The sequence below is a fragment of the Trachinotus anak genome, unplaced genomic scaffold (genome assembly GCF_046630095.1).
Source record: "Trachinotus anak isolate AG129_WGS33_773 ecotype Australia unplaced genomic scaffold, CSIRO_AGI_Tana_v1 ptg000020l, whole genome shotgun sequence".
NCBI lineage: Eukaryota > Metazoa > Chordata > Actinopteri > Carangiformes > Carangidae > Trachinotus > Trachinotus anak.
Window position 1 is genome coordinate 1,670,160 of NW_027273871.1, and position 16,045 is coordinate 1,686,204.

Here is a 16,045-nt window from a genome sequence, read left to right on the forward strand (position 1 = left end):
GTGTACTATGGAAGTAACAATTTTTTAAAAATGTCTTGTGTTTATCCATTTATGTGAAGTCTGCGTGATTGTTAACTGATCTGAAATATCTCATTTGTGTGCGTGTGTTTGTGTGTGTGTGTTTGGTATACATATAGTTTGAGAACAAAAGAAAAGGGATGTGTGTGTCTTGGTTTTAAACAAAAAGTTTAATTAGTCAATCAACATAAAATGAATCTACAATTTCAATGACCAATTGGTTGTTTATTTTAGGTGTCGCAGTTTTGGTTTTATATAATCATGTTTTTACAGTCACATTTTATACTTATTATTATATCATACCTTTGCTTTAAGACTGTGGAAATTTTGACTGGACTGGAAATTTTGATGGGCAAGTTTTATTTTCTGCTATGTTGTCATTTTATATATTAGAAAATAATCAAGGGATGAATTAGTAATGACAATAATCATTCATTCCTGCCCTACTTGGCTCACTAGCCGAAAATCATGCACTGACCTTAATTTTAAAAACACAGCCAACAAAAAAAACACATTCACACCTCACTGTGTTTGTGCAGACATGCTTACCCCTTTGTGTGTGTGTGTGTGTGTGTGCACGTGTGTGTGTGTCTGTGTGTGTGTGTCAGACACTCTACCCCCTCTCCACTCTCCCTTTATGATGGGGAGATTAGGTAGTTAATCCTGTAGATCTCAGAGAAAAAGCCACTCCTGATGCCACAATGGATTTCACTCAGGCCACCAGCGAGAGGACAAACCTGCTGCTGATACGCATCTCGACCTCTGACGGAAACAGGGCCCACACACACACACACGCACACACACACACAGACGCACACAGACGCACACACAGACAGGCGCAAACAGAAGGCAGAGCACTTCACCAAGGTCAGGATATTGCATTACATATGTATTGGATGCATGCTATAAATATCCCCACAACCATATTGAACTAATATTATTAAGCTGTCATGTCTTTTTTCAAGTCTTTATTAAGATACTTACTATGTATTGTACGTAATATATATAGTATTCACAGTACATGTTATATATACAGTAAAACCAGCACTTAACATCCAGAAATCTCCTGTACTGCTTAATAAAGGCCATTATTTTATAGTTTTCAGATATGTACGACTCTTCACTCTTCATGACTACACAGGCAATAATGATCATTGATTGACTGAGTCATTAGAGGATCAAGGATGAGCAGCCTTTGTGTTGTTTTCTCTGATCACCAATCACTTCTAAAAGAAGTGATCCCCCAACTGCCCCCATGACTGCAAATGTAACTGTAAACAGTTGTGGTTTGAATACTACAGTGAATCCAAGAAGACTCAGGTTGAAAAAAGAAATACTGAGCTCCAGCAGCACTGCTCTGCAGCTGTTTTCCCAGTGGTGACAGGTACAAAACGTGTCATATTTATGTAATATGTTATGTGTAATTGTATTTGTCAGGATGGTATCTGTGCTATCAGACAAAAAGCCTAGAAATTGCTTGATTAAATTTCCTGTAGCAGCAAAACAAAGACTCCCACGCTTGGATGAGGTTTGAATAAGAACATTAATAGCATGCTGTCAAAGATTAAATGTGATGAATTTCTGTTTTTTCCCCACCACCTCTCACCACTGTGTTTCTTTTCATATGAAACTTGTTAGCAAGCACTATCTCCTGTACTCCTTACATGATAATGCATCAATAATCATTCAATACTGTAACAAAGTAACACTGACAGGGATCGTTCTGCATAATGACTGTTTTAACTTTTAATACATTAAATTCATTTTGTGATCAATATGTTTGTGTATATATACAGTGGTGGAAGATGTAGTACTGTAAAAAATACCATGTTTCAAGTAAAAGTCAAAATCTTAAGTAAAAATTACTTATGTATTTGTATCAAAAATAGACCTAAAGTACCAAAAGCAAATTAGCAAGTAAACTGTGAAGAATTGTCCATTTCAGAAAAAAAAAACATGTCAGAATCGCCGGATTACTGTTTCATATACTACCAGGTAGCTTAATCTACAACACTGGGGAACAATTTGAAAAAAAAAATTCTGTTGAGTTAGAAATTTTATGCTGATTAAAACTAAAATTGGCATGCTGATTCCAAAATTGCAGTCAGTTTTTTTCTAGCACGTCAAGTTTTTTCTTCACAGCTTACCCTCCAGATAAGCAAAGTTCCACTGGTTAGCTGTAGTAAGACTTGCCTTGACTTGGACTCATCAACAGCTACCTGGCGACTTGTTTGTGCAGTCACAATTGAGACAGTGCGGTGAGAGGTGTGTGCAGCTCCCAATAGGTCAGTACCATCAATATCTGCAAACAGAAAGCTGGCATAGTAGGAATTAAGAGGATTTGTGCTGGCTTTTCGCTTAACCTTGTAACCACAGGCATACCGTTGTAAGATCTATTTCGTTTTATGCTGTTTTTTTTAGTTTTCAAAGCTTGTAACTATTCCATCTTAGTGTTTTATTTACATAGGTATATATTTCCTTTGTTCCAGATCATGTCTGCTCCTGCTACTTCTCGTCGTAAATGCCTAAACAACCCTGACTCCTTTTGCTATATTTGTGGTAGTTTCATTGCAGTCATGCCTGTTTCTTTCATATTTCATTGTATGTCAATATTTGTAAATTGACATGATAGAGAAAAACTGAGATCAGTTTTGGATTCCGCACCCAGAAATTAGTTAAAAACAGCTGTCAGGCCTAACTCAACAAAAATTATGTTCCCCAGTGTAATCATATATCACCATTTATTCATTCATTCATCCATACTTCATTCATCCTGGTCGGTGTTTCCATCCCACCACAGGCCACAGCAGATACTGTGTGTGGAGCGGACCAACCCGGACTCCTTAGTTATTGTCCTTGGTGACTTTAACAAAGGTAACCTCAGCCACGAACTGCCCAAATACAGACAGTTTGTTAATTGCCCGACCAGAGAGGGGAACACTCTGGACCACTGTTACACCACAATCAGTGGTGCTTATCCCGCCGTCCCCCGGGCTGCACTGGGCCACTCTGACCATGTCATGGTCCACCTGATTCCCACATACAGGCAGAAACTAAAACTGTGTAAACCTGTTGTTTACAAGAACCTCCAAGAACCTCCAACTGCACCAATCACCAAAACAAATTCCTTGTATGTGGAAACATACAAGGAATTTGCTTTTGGTAGGATGTATTTCCTGAGGCAGTTGAAGAAGTTCAACCTGCCAAGGACTATGATGGTGAACTTCTACACCTCCATCATTGAGTCCATCCTCACCTCCTCCATCACCATCTGGTACGCTGCTGCCATGGAGAGGGACAATAACAGACTGCAGCGTATCATCCACTCTGCGGAGAAGGTGATTGGCTGCAATCTTGCATCTTTCCAGGACCTGTACACCTCAAGGACTTTGAGGCGTGCAAGGAAGATTGTAGCTGACTCCTCCCACCCTGGACACAAACTTTTTGAGACACTCCCCTCTGGCAGGAGGCTGCGGTCCTTCAGGCCCAAAACTTCTCGCCACAAAAATAGCTTCTTCCCATCTGCTATTAGCCTCATCAACAAGGCTAGAGAGCCCCACTGTTGCTGACCCCCCTGATCCTCAATTGCACCAATCACCAGAAAAAATTCCTTGTATGTGGAAACATACTTGGCAATAAAACTGATTCTGATTCTGATTCTGATTCTGATTCTGATTCTGATTCTGATACTTGGCAATAAAACTGATTCTGATTCTGATTCTGATTCTGATACTTGGCAATAAAACTGATTCTGATTCTGATTCTGATTCTGATACTTGGCAATAAAACTGATTCTGATTCTGATTCTGATTCTGATACTTGGCAATAAAACTGATTCTGGTTCTGATTCTGATTCTGATTTATTAGTGCCTTTGTATTTCGTTCTAATAACCTGAATGACAAAGTAACTCACTTATGAAAAAAAACAAACAAAAAAAAAAACAAAAAAACACTTGCATATAAATAAAATGACAAAAGAAAAGAAAAATAAATGAACACTGCGCCATAAACGTTAAAGAGGTTTTATTTTGAAAAAAAAACCCCGGAAGTCCACCGTCGCTTTACGTCAGCAGCTTGCCGTTAGGTCTGCGGGCAGGGTGACAGCTGAGCGGCCGTGAAGTCCGGAACGTTAACGACAGTCGCTACAAACTCCCGTCGTAAAGAGAAGCAGCGACAGATTTCACCGGTTGACGCCTTTTCTCTTGAGTTTATCAGAGGACGATAACCGTTAAACCTTGCGGATATTTTTTTTTATTATTGTTTTTTTTGTTCTTTTTCCACCGAGAGAGAGAGAGAGAGAGAGAGAGAAAAGGTCGGTGTCCGGATGTGCCAGTAGTGCTGTTTTTTTTTTTTTTTTTTTTTTTCGCATGGCGTAGGCACCTTTTTCTAAAGCGGGATATTCTTGATGTTTGGTGGGGTCGGAGGAGGCCCTCGGGTCGACAGTTTATCCCACTAACGTCCGCATTTACCGATTTTGCGAAGGAAAACGGACCCACGACATGATTGTGCAATAAGAGAGGAAGAAAGCGCTGTACGTCTCGACTACCTCGGTGTTTCCTCCTCTAAAAAAAAACCCACAACAACGACGTGTTTTTCAGAGCTTGTGAGAGCTTTTACAAGGGAAGACGAAAAGAGGGAATATTTGTGTTGTTGCCTTGTGTGTGTGTGAGTGTGAGTGAGTCCGAAACCCCTCCGAGGACCGGGTATACCTTCACCATGACGGGCAGCACCCCAGGAGACATGGTGAGAGGATCTACTGTCACTTTTTTTTTAAATATACTTTTACTATTAACATCCATTTAATCCTTAAGGTTTGTCTAAAAATGCTGAACAGCAGATCATGTTCCTCATTCAGTGACCATACTTCCTCTGAACTTTAAATCCTGCTGATTCCCAAAGTTGCGTTTGCGGACCTCCAGGCTCTCTTACACTATTTCCCCTCACTTCCAGACTGCCATTGACTTCCATTGATTTTTCTACAACATGAAAGTCTATTAGCACCCCCTTGATCATCAAGTCTGCCTTTATGTGCGGTGTGAATCACATTGTAGTTGTGTGCTCAGGCATTTTACGTCCAAAAAGATGTGAAAAATGTGAATTCCCTCATGATGATAATATAAATTTGACAAAAATGGATTTTGGATTTATGCTCACTTAAGGTGAAATGATGAAACCGCATCGAGGAAATGTATAGTCAGCTTCAGAGAGTCTATGATGCGTTTTTTTTTTGGTGTTATCTCACATTTTATAGACAGCTAATTGTTTTGTTGCAGCCCTAATGCTCACTGCGATGGACAACACAACTCAAGGAAGCACACTAATTGATTTTCATATGTAAATCAGCAGAGGCCAGCAGACAAAATGCATCCACATTTCAAAGGCAACGTGATTTACAAAACCATTAGCTGGGATGTCTGGTATAAGTGATTTGTAACACCACTATGGGAACAGGTACATTTAATTGTCGGGTTTATACCTGAATTATACCTGAACACCCAGTTCAAGGCTCTGTCCCCTCACTGGTGTCTTCTGTGTATTGCATGTTTGACGTTCTGTGAACCTGTAGCATCTCAGAGAGCAAGGCTGTGAAGAGACTGGTGTTTAGGAGAAGACTAGGTGCCTCTGTGCTGGTTTTTGCGTGTGCAGTAACTGGTAATTGCATTACTGCTACATCCCCATTATGTCATAACTACTGGTGTGGTGGCACCTTAAAGAGGAGGCTAAACTGCGACCTTTAGTCTGTGGTCATCATCAGGTGATGTTACCAGTTTATATCCCCCAAGATGTTATCCTCATATGATTTATTTACTTGTTTTACACCAGCTTACTGACTGTTCTGTTATTACGAACCCTCATCATTAAGGTTTATGTCAGCCTCTGGTGGGTAAGCTATTCCACAAATTAAAAGGCGCATAAAATGTGTTTACCCAGTCTTAGACATAATATTCCCCCTCTGTCTGGCAGTTTTACGTCTGTCATCCTTGCTGCTAGTGTGTGGTGGCTCTAAGAATACCTCCAGGTCTATGTATAGAAAGGATAAACCACGTAATATGCCCCTCCACGCAGAGATCAGCTATCCCAGCTGTGCCTGTAGTCCTGCCCGTCCGAGTTCAGCTGATCCTCTGAACAGCGGGTCCATTATGTTGTCAGGATGTCGAGATAATGCTGTGAGGAAGTAAGAGGTGAGCCGGCCTCTACGTATGGTCCAGTCTAAGCTAAAGCATCTAAGAATAGCACGTCGCAAGACATTTCCATGGATTAGGGACATAATCGTGAGCAGAATCTTTCATGTTCTGATCTGTTATGACTGATATTTAAATCCTCATGAATCCTAAAGAACCTTCATAGAAGGTCTTGAATTATGTCACCATCTGTATGGATGTGTGGGGGCTTCATATGAAACGCAGGCACAGTGTTATGGCTCAGTTTACACTTATGTTGACTAGAGATGGGCGCCGATAGGCGGCTCAGTTGGACGTGGAAGTCAACGAGACAACCACAAAATGAAATATCTGCAGGAGGGTTACTCGCGACAAAGAGGGGAACAACAAGACCTTTGTTTAAATATGTTCTGTCCAACATGCTGAAATAAGAACTTGTGGCATTTTTGATAACTTGAAAAGGACAAGTTTTGCAGAACAAAAAAAATACATATATGTGGTGAAAGCCCAGCAATCCTTTAACACAGGAGAATGACCAAGGTTTATGTTTGGCAGTGAATTACCACAGTATCTATCAGCGTCAGTGTCATGCTGGTCTGCTAATTGGTCCCTAAATCACAATGAAAATGACCAGTTGCGTTATTAATGTGGTTCTAAGATATCTTGAATATCAAGTTATGTCCTCTGTTATACAAAGTAAATGCAATTAATTTTGTCCCCAACAAACAAACTACTTAAAAAGATTCAGTAAGTGGATTTGGATTTAGATTCAGATTCAGTAAAATGCTCTCAAACCCCGTCTCTAGTATTGACTGTAAAATTCTTCCTAACAGTATTTTTTTGTGTATTAGAGCTGCACCATAAGATAATCACTCAGCCAGGGAAGTGCTGCTGAAGTTTCCTTAAGCAAAACACTGAATCCCTGCCAGCTGGTTTATTCCTCACCCTGATCTGTATTTCCCTGTGGGGGAAGTATCACATTATTATTGCATCATTTTATGCTTGTGGCATGAAGTTCATTCCTCTGACGGTGAAGTAAAAATATATATTTTTTTAAACTGCCATCTCTAAGACATTGTTTTGAATGGGTTTTATTCAAGCCAGAGCTGCTGTCTTCAGGCTCATGTTATTAACATGCCTGCAGCAGAAATGTAAAGGTCAAACTCTGCACATAAGTAAGACATTTCAGGATTTCTGCCAGGGTAAATCTTCAGAGCAATTGCCTCTCTTTGTGGCTTAGCTCAGTCTATACATCAGTCTACCTCATTATGTTCCCCAAGGAAATCTGGAGAAATATAAGCTATCTGCATTTAACTCATCCAGTGTGGTTGGAATCAGCAGCAGATGCACATAACCCTCCCACCCCCCACCAATCCCCAGTTCCTCTCGAGGTCTGTGGAAAGAGTAAGTGTATGCACACACTTATAAAGGCTGTATAGAGTGGGAGTGAGAGTAGGAGGCGAGGAGATGGCTGGTGCCAAACATTGTGGCTGAATGAATCTGAGAGAAAGAAAAGGAGAAGGAATAGTTGTGCCCCTTGAGAATGGAGGATGGGATTTTTTTTTTTTTTTTTTGGAAGGAGAAAAAGAGGAGGGATAGGAAGAGTGAAGCATGGGGAGGAGGCAAATTACCTCGCCCCAGGCAGATCTCAGAAGTGCTGACAAGGTCGAAATGGTCCCCATGGCAACAGCGAGACGCTCGGATCTAAAGTCTGGATGCCTGTGTGAGTGCGTGGAGGGACTGGGGAGAGGTGCACTGCAGGTATGTGTGTGTGTGTGTGTGTGTGTGTGTGTGTGTGTTTTCAACAAGGAACAGATGAGAGAGAGAGAGGTGCAGGAGCAGGAGAAGAATAAAGCACCTCAGTTCAGATAAGCTACGCTGAATGAATATACTCCAGACATGACTGAGAGTCCCACAGAGCTGAGAGTGAATTTCAAACATCACTGCTTTCAGTATCTCCCAGCACAGCAGACAGGACAGGGAGATCCAGGTACACACACACACACACACACATATATATATATATATATATCTACAGGGAGAAGTACTTGATGGTGTCACTTTCTAATAAGGGTTTAGCACTTTGGTTTAATGTGCAACATAATAATACTGAATAAAAATATATAAATTGGAAAGATGTGATGTATAAAATGATAAAAAGCTAGTGGCCTGTTTCCCATCATTGAGTGAAAAGGCAGACGGGAGCGACCGCTCCTGGGGTTTGAACTAAAGAGGCTTGTTTGCGAGCTCGGCTGTTGGTGCTATAGTGCTGTCAGTTCGGGAGCGCACACTTTGTCTTTCTGTGCACTCGTGGGATTGTACCTTTTCAAAAGGTGGAGAGGCTTTGTTGTCTTTGCTGTCTTCGTCAGCACCGGTCGCTCTGCTGTTCATCTAGCTTTAGAAATTCAAACCATTTCCAAATCACCAATGCTGTTAAAGCTCTTTTCACCACAATTTCCTCATCTTGTGCAGGCGTCACAGTGTTCCCACAGTCGCTCACCGCCACTCTTTTGGGTTAGCAGCTATCTGATCAGAGCAGCTATACAAGGTTTAAGTAAAGAAATAGTCATTCATAAATCAGCATATTTCTGATATTCCAGAAGTTAAGTGTTGATATACCTGGACACAACCTGGCATCTATAAGCCAATAGTTACATCTTGCCCTATTAGAAAGTGGTAGCAACATGATTGTGTGGCTTCTACCCCTGGTCAGAAGTGGCTACTAACGGCCTACAGGCGCATATTTGATCCTGACATGATACGGAGAATCAAACACTGTCAAACACCACATGTGCACACTTATGCACACTCATGCAGTGGGTAGTATTCAAACACCCCATCATTTGTGCAGTGGTGACTATGTGTTAATTTGCGTTGGAGGTGGCAATCACAGCCCTGACTCAACCAGAGCAGGAGGTACGACAGAATGTATTAACCCTGTGGGTGAAATTGTTCATCTGTAATATTACGGAGGTTTGCGGTAATTGCAATTTTGAAATTTGGTAAGAACTTTTGTCGTCTTACACACCAAAGGTTCTTACTGACAGGTGCTTAGGATCATAAACTGTTGACTGAGACAGAACCAAAGCATCTGAAACACCTGATCACTTGACTTCACTTTATTTACAATATTTCAGTCTTTAGGCTGAAATTCAGTCCTTATACTGAAATATTGATCATTCATTCATTCATTTAGACAGACAGCGCCTGCACTTTAGGAGCCTGGAAGTGCTGCTGTTGTCCTTTGATGAAAGCAGTGTTAATAAAGTTAGTACAAGTGGCTGCCACGATGGGTGGGCTTCTTTGATTCCTTCCCTTTTTTACAATAAACCTTAACCACAGATCATTTTTATTTTCCATTAATCTGCTGATAATTTTCTCGATTAATCACGTCTTTCAAATGTTGGAAAATAATAACAATGAATTCCTGAAGCCCAAGGTGATATCTTTAAATGTCTAGTTTTGTCCAATGAACAGTCTGAAACCTGAAGATATTCAGTTTGCTATTGCAGAAGAAAAGAAACTAGCAAAAATTCACTTTAAGAAGCTAGAACAAGTGAATCTTTGGCTTAAAAAAGACTTAACAATGAATCGATTATCAATCAGTTTATGTCAATTAACTAACTGATTAATCAAGTAGTCGTTTCAGCTTCATGGTTATTTATAGCTTTCTGCTTGTGAATGTATCAGTGTATCTATTAGTAAACTCTATTCAGAATAGTGTTTTTTTGGTTTTACTGCAACAGCGGGGCACTAAAAACGAGTTATCGCTGCTATTCTGTGTGTGGCTAATTATAATTTTGGTGCTTTCAAAGCAGTTTATAGTTCATCCCCACATTGTCAAGAGTCCCCCTTTGGGCACACATAAACACAGACACACACCCACACCCGCAAAGACACACACAGAGAAGTCAAAGGTTAGGGTCAGAGGTCAGCGGTGTGTTGGCCACGGATGAAAGAACAATGGGTGGGGAATCCTTGCTGCTGAAAACAGCACTCTGTGTTCCTCTACCCACTCGAGCTTAGCTCAGCATGTATGACACCGAGTAGCTGGAGGCCGAGAGAGGTCTGCAGGCGTTCTTCAGCCTCAGGCAGGAGGCACTAACAGGGCTCTGATTGGCACATTCAGAGGGAGAGGGAGAGAACACCGCTGAGTCCTGACAGCCAGAGTCGGATGAGGCACGTCAGTGAATACGTGTGTGTGTTACCGATGCCATGTGTTGTGACTCTGAGCCACAGATCAGGATTACATCATCCCGCCTGGGTGCTGGAGTTGATATATTGACCCTGACATTGTCACATGTAGGCCTTGGAGCGCCACGGATACTTCCCACAGGAGTTCTGAAGGTGCAGCAGTTGGGCTCAATTCATGTTACCCTTTTTTTTTCAAGCATTTCAGGAAACTGATGAGTCAAAGTTGGAAACGCAGATTCTGCAATGCAGCAGCTAAAATATCTGTTCTGCCTAAGATGAATGATGTGAATACTTCATTGTATTAATAATCTGTATTAATAGTCTGTGGTTTTATTATTCTTATTTATGTTCTTATTTATTTGTATAAATGTAAAAGAACTGGATACAGCTGTGAACATTTGCAAACTGTGCTGTGGTATTTCTGTTATCTGTGAGACTCTGCTGTGTCTCACTAAGACCGATTGTACATTTCCTGTTTGTATTGACAGCTCCTGGTATTAGCAAACCTTTTGTCAATGTGTATGTCCAGCTGTCCTCTGTGACTGTGTAGAGTTGATTCAGTTGTATCGATGCATGTCTGCACCAACACCAACAGGAAGTCCTATTGAGAGCCTCTCATCCATTGATCACTTATGTAACTGTTGGTTTGCTTGTGTTTGGCTTTGTGTTCTTCAATGTGGCATGTGTCTGTGCATGTGCGTCCCCGTGTGTTGCTATGAGTATCTGCTGCACAGATCTAGTTGTACATACCTGTCAACATTCCTGCTTTCCACTTTCCATCCTCGAGGTCTGCTCCACCTAACAATATATTCATAATATGCTCTTATGTTTCCTCTGTGGGAGTCATACAGTATAATGAGGTTATGGAATATATATTGCAGTTGTTGGGGAAAAACATCCAATATATCACATTTCCAGGAGCTAATAAACTTTACCTTTCTTGAAGCCGTGTGTTTGTGTACAGTTTAACCTGGTTTCTTTTGTTTGCGTGCATGTGCCACAAAGCTAACACGGTGAAACTAAGGAAAATGGTGTGGGTGAAGAATGTGTGGCACTGGTAGCAGTTGCGGGGGCTGAAAAACCTTCACTTCATAGCTGGCATGTTATCCTGATGTTCAAAATAGATGAACACACCGGCTGATTTGAGGTCAGCTGAAAGCAAAAACAATAAACATTGACAAAGTCACAGAATCTTTCCACAAAAATCATGTTTTCCTGTCAATCCGCTTAACAGCTCATTTAAACTTCGGTTATTGGACGTGTGTAGAATCGAACCGTTACCTTAACTTGGATGTTTGCTGTGGGTAATCAAGTTAAGACCTGAGTTAGGAGGGTTTTTGATGGTGGTAGCACTCGTGATGATTCAGGCAAGAGACATATTTCACAAAGCAATCTTTAGATTCCATCTTCAGGATGAAGCTAGCTATTAGATTTCCTCACACGTCGGGCTTCAAAGTGAGACCCCATCGCTTTTGTCGTCAGTTTGCATTTCTGATCAGCCCAGTCAGAAGTGTGAACGGTTCTGTGAGTAATCTGGAGGGTCTCTATGAAAAAGTGGCTGTGTGTGTAAATTGGGATAAGGGCTCATTCTGCGGGAAATTCCCCCTCTTTTCAGTTCAGCAGTCATTGTTGGCAGGTATGGCTTCGCTCAGGCTGAGAAATGTGTTGAACTACTTCACCGTTTCAGGGGCTCCCATGGTCCCAGTTCAAGGGGAAACTTTCTGGTCCTCGCTATTGATTCTGGTCCTTATCTCTCTCCTGACAGGGAATAGGCACTTGTTGTCTGTATGTCTCTGTTTATCAGTTGCAGTAGCAGTGATAGTGACGTAATGTACCCCACGTTCACACCAGCAGTCTCTGCAGTACATGCTGGACACTGAACACCCCAGGACAGAAGTAAAGTAAGGATACACTTCAGCTTTTATGCCAAGTGTTACAGTCAGTGCATGACATAAATGAGTGGGTGTGAATGTGAGTAACATGTGAGCTCTCAGATGGCGCTAACACGACTAAGTAATCCTAACTAGACTCTGTGTGCCTGCAGCCACTTTTGAGATACGTGTGTGGATTTTGTTCCCGTATTTATGCATGCACAGATTTGCACAGAGGAACCAGCGAGAGCACAACCTGTTCTTCCTGTTAAGAGTGACGTGTTTGCTGTCGGCTTCGCCAGTGGAGCAACACCCACTCCAGTTCACTTTTGCTCCAGATACCAGCACAAACTAAGCTGCATCTAAAGGCCATTGTTTGCATGTTTGCTCATTGTGCTTCTACGCTTTGGCACTCTGCCATTTGGTTCCTGGAGTTCTGTTAAGCCTGACCGGCCAGCAGAGAGTCAGCAGTTCTTTGACTTTTTATTTATTTTGTCAAATGTTATTTATTAATTTTATATTTCCTGGAAAATGACTCCTTGACACGAGGAAGAATATAATTATGGTGGTGAAATATAAAATCCAAATTAAGTGTTGTTTTTACCCCTAAACACATTATGTTTGTGTGACTGTAGAATGTGAAGTCCTCCGCAGGTCATTAGATACAGTATCAGACTTATGACCCTGGTGTCCATTGCAGCTACGGTCCTGACTCCAAGTTTTTTGGTTTGGGAAAAAAAAAAAAAAAAAAAAGAGAAGAAGATGAGTTACAGCCTCCCGATACAAGATATTCATAGGATGCTGTGGTCTTGAGAAACTAAAAGGAGGAAGTGAAACTGGAGTTGTGAAAGCAGAGACATGGAATGTAGACAACAAGATGAAGATGAGCCAAACAAAAGCTCGTCTTGCTGCACTTTACTCAGAGAAGAAAAGTCTATTTTTCTAAGTCTAAAAAAAAAATTGTTAATTTGTTTAATTTCTATATCAGCTGTTGTCAGCTTTATCAAATATTCTACCCGCAGTCATTTTTTTGCCAATCTGTAATGTGAACTAATGTGAATTTTAATTGCAAACGTGGACTAATTTAGCAGCTTATATGTTCCTTTCAGATAATAAGTTATAATGTGCTCAATCAATGCAATCAGTGCATGTGCAGTATTGATTTCAGTTTTACAACAGCGCATTAATTGCATTGACAAACTCAGCCATCTTAATATAGTCTCCTGTTTTTTCATGTTATTGGCATTCGAGGGACGTTAGAGGAAGACAGCTTCCCATAAAGCTGCACTTTTCCTGTCTGTGTTTCTGTTTAAATAGATGTAAAACAAAAGCACTTAATTAAAAAAAAAAAAACACACTGTATTTCTTTGTAAGTCTAAATGTTGAGTAGCAAGAGAGTGAGTGTGCATGTGTGCGCGCATGTGCACGTGTGTTGGAGAAGTAGGGGATGGTGGTGGTGTTTGACTAGCTCAATAAAAGGAGCCTTTCAGCTGCACTGGAAACAATTTCCAGCTGAGGGGACATTTATATTAAAGCTTTGCCTTGCCAGCACAGACTGTATGTGTGTGTGTGTGTGTCTGTGTGTGTGAGTGAGTGAGTGAGTGCGTCAGAGCAGCTAGCTAGCAAGAGTCAACTGTCCCTCTTCCTGATACATTTTGGGACAGGCTGCCATTTCTAAATCAGTGCTTAAATCTGTCCTGATATTCGAACGTCCTGTGCCAGCGCAGTCAGACAGACAATACTTACTGAGGGAATTAGAGGGTCAGTGTTGAGACTCTTCAGGTCCCAGACAGAGCAGGCATGAGCCATAGAGCAGTCATCCAAAGGTCAAGCCTCATCGACTGGATGTTCCAGCAGGATCAGCTGGCCTCCGCTCCTCGCTGTCATGCCTTTAACCCAGACTTTTGCTCTGCTGTGGCTGTCAATTAACTGTTTTTTCTGCTTTCAAAATGTAAATGATCCGACAGGCTTTTGCACTTGAACCAAACTCGGTGTGGATGCGGAGCAACATGCCAAGCTCGTCGATTTGTTGCTAGGAGGGGCCACAGCTAATGATTGTTTTCATGATCAATGAAACTGTTCACTTTTGTGGTTAGTTGATTAATTGTTTAATCCGTCCAATGTCAGATAAATATTAGACAAATTCAGACCACACAGCAAGCTCCTCAGTCTGCCTCTTTTTTCTCTGTTCAAAACTGAGAGAGATTCAATCTTTTTGTGAGATGAAACAAACAAAAAGCAGCAAATCATCACATTTGAAGAGCTGGAAAAAATCTTTTGGCTTTTTTGCTTGAGAAATGACTCAAATGATGACTCAAATGTTGAATCTGTTGGAGACAAATTTTTTTTCCGCTCCATAATCTATAAAATGGCAAAGTATGAGCTATTTTAGTTTTCAAATGTAAAAGTTACATCCGTTTTCCAAAGACAGTGGTAGCTTGTGTTCTGTTACAGCTTAGATGGGCGTGAAACTCGAATCATCATCACCATGAACCATCAGTACAAAAATAGTTGAAAGCTGAAATTTGCGAGTCAGTTTTTGATGCAGAAAATTGTGGTGCTGTGTTTTCTCCACACGGTCAACAACAGCCTCTAACTGGCTTAACTGACTGGACCTCATGGGTATTGTAGTCTTCAGACCTGTCCGCCATGCCAAGCTGATGGACAGAACCCGACCTCTCAGAAAGTGAGTTGACAACATTAAAACTCGTGGCCGTAACACAAACCTACAGGCTCGTCACATTCTCCATGACGGCTCTGTGTCTCTGTGTAAAGTCATACTGCGGATATTTTGTTTAAGGAGGAATTCCAAATCGGAATAAAGAATGCGGAACCAGCGGCTCCTTAGCAACGCTATCAACTGACTTGTAGCGGAGCAACGGTTGCTAGGTAACCACCATCTAAACTAAAGCCTTAATCCTCAGCTGGTAGCTCGAGCCAGCTTCAATACTGAGCCCTTCAGTGGTCACTGTGTGAAGAGTAACGACAGCAGAGGTCCTGCTCATTTTCTTCATATCTTAACTGCTCTGGAAGCGTGTACTTTTTTGCAGGAAATGCTTCTCGCTTGTTGCTGGAAGCTTGTCAGGATATCAGAGGAAACGGTCAGAGGGAGATGGATGGATGGATGGATGGATGGTAAAGAAGCCAATTTGCGGTTTTTTGGCTTCTTCTCTGTTTTTAAGATATTCAGACAGATGCACAGAGAGCAATATGAGGCTGAGGTCACTGAAGAGTTAAAGATAGTGTGTGTGTATGAAGCGTGGATAGAGGGTATATTCGGCCTTCACGCTGTCTTGCACAAATTGTGTCATTGCATGTTGGATGCTATGGAGCGCTCTGACTATGAATATCTCTAATGATCCCAGCAGGGGTTGTGTGTGTCTTGTGTGTGTGTGTGTGTGTGTGTGTGTGTGTGTGTGTGTGTGTGTGTGTGTTCTTATCTGAGCAGGCTAGCAGTAATGAAGCATTGGACCTTGGACTAGAATGACTGAGGGCTTTTCATCTATTTTTTTTCTCAGTTTCTTGTAATGAGGAAGCTTTGGTTTGTCTTGGGGGAAGCAGCAGAACTTCGACTTTCGCAGAGGACATCAGATATTCACTTAAAGCTTAGTTTAAGCACACGCTTTGGTGAAGTGGCCTTCCTGAGCTAGAGACTGTTTGACTTTATATACAGCTCAGAGAAAAACAGCAGCGCACAGTAATCTGGGCTAGTGGGTTTGAAAGCTCAGGTGATAGTGGGTGAGTAAGGCATGTTTTAGCTAAGTTTAGCTGACTTCCATTTAGCATGGCACAGAATAGCTC

The 16,045-nt window shown here is 41.4% G+C and overlaps 1 protein-coding gene across 1 annotated transcript in view; it reads left to right on the forward strand.

Annotated features, from left to right (window-relative positions):
- Positions 1-4,201: 4,201 nt before the first annotated feature.
- The window catches only part of ubl3a (ubiquitin-like 3a), a 36,067-nt gene continuing 24,223 nt past the window's right edge, over positions 4,202-16,045 (forward strand). Inside the window, exon 1 of the mRNA XM_071505857.1 lies at positions 4,202-4,761. Coding sequence (XP_071361958.1) covers positions 4,735-4,761 — 27 coding nt within the window. The 5' untranslated portion in view covers positions 4,202-4,734. The remainder of the gene's footprint in view (positions 4,762-16,045) is intronic.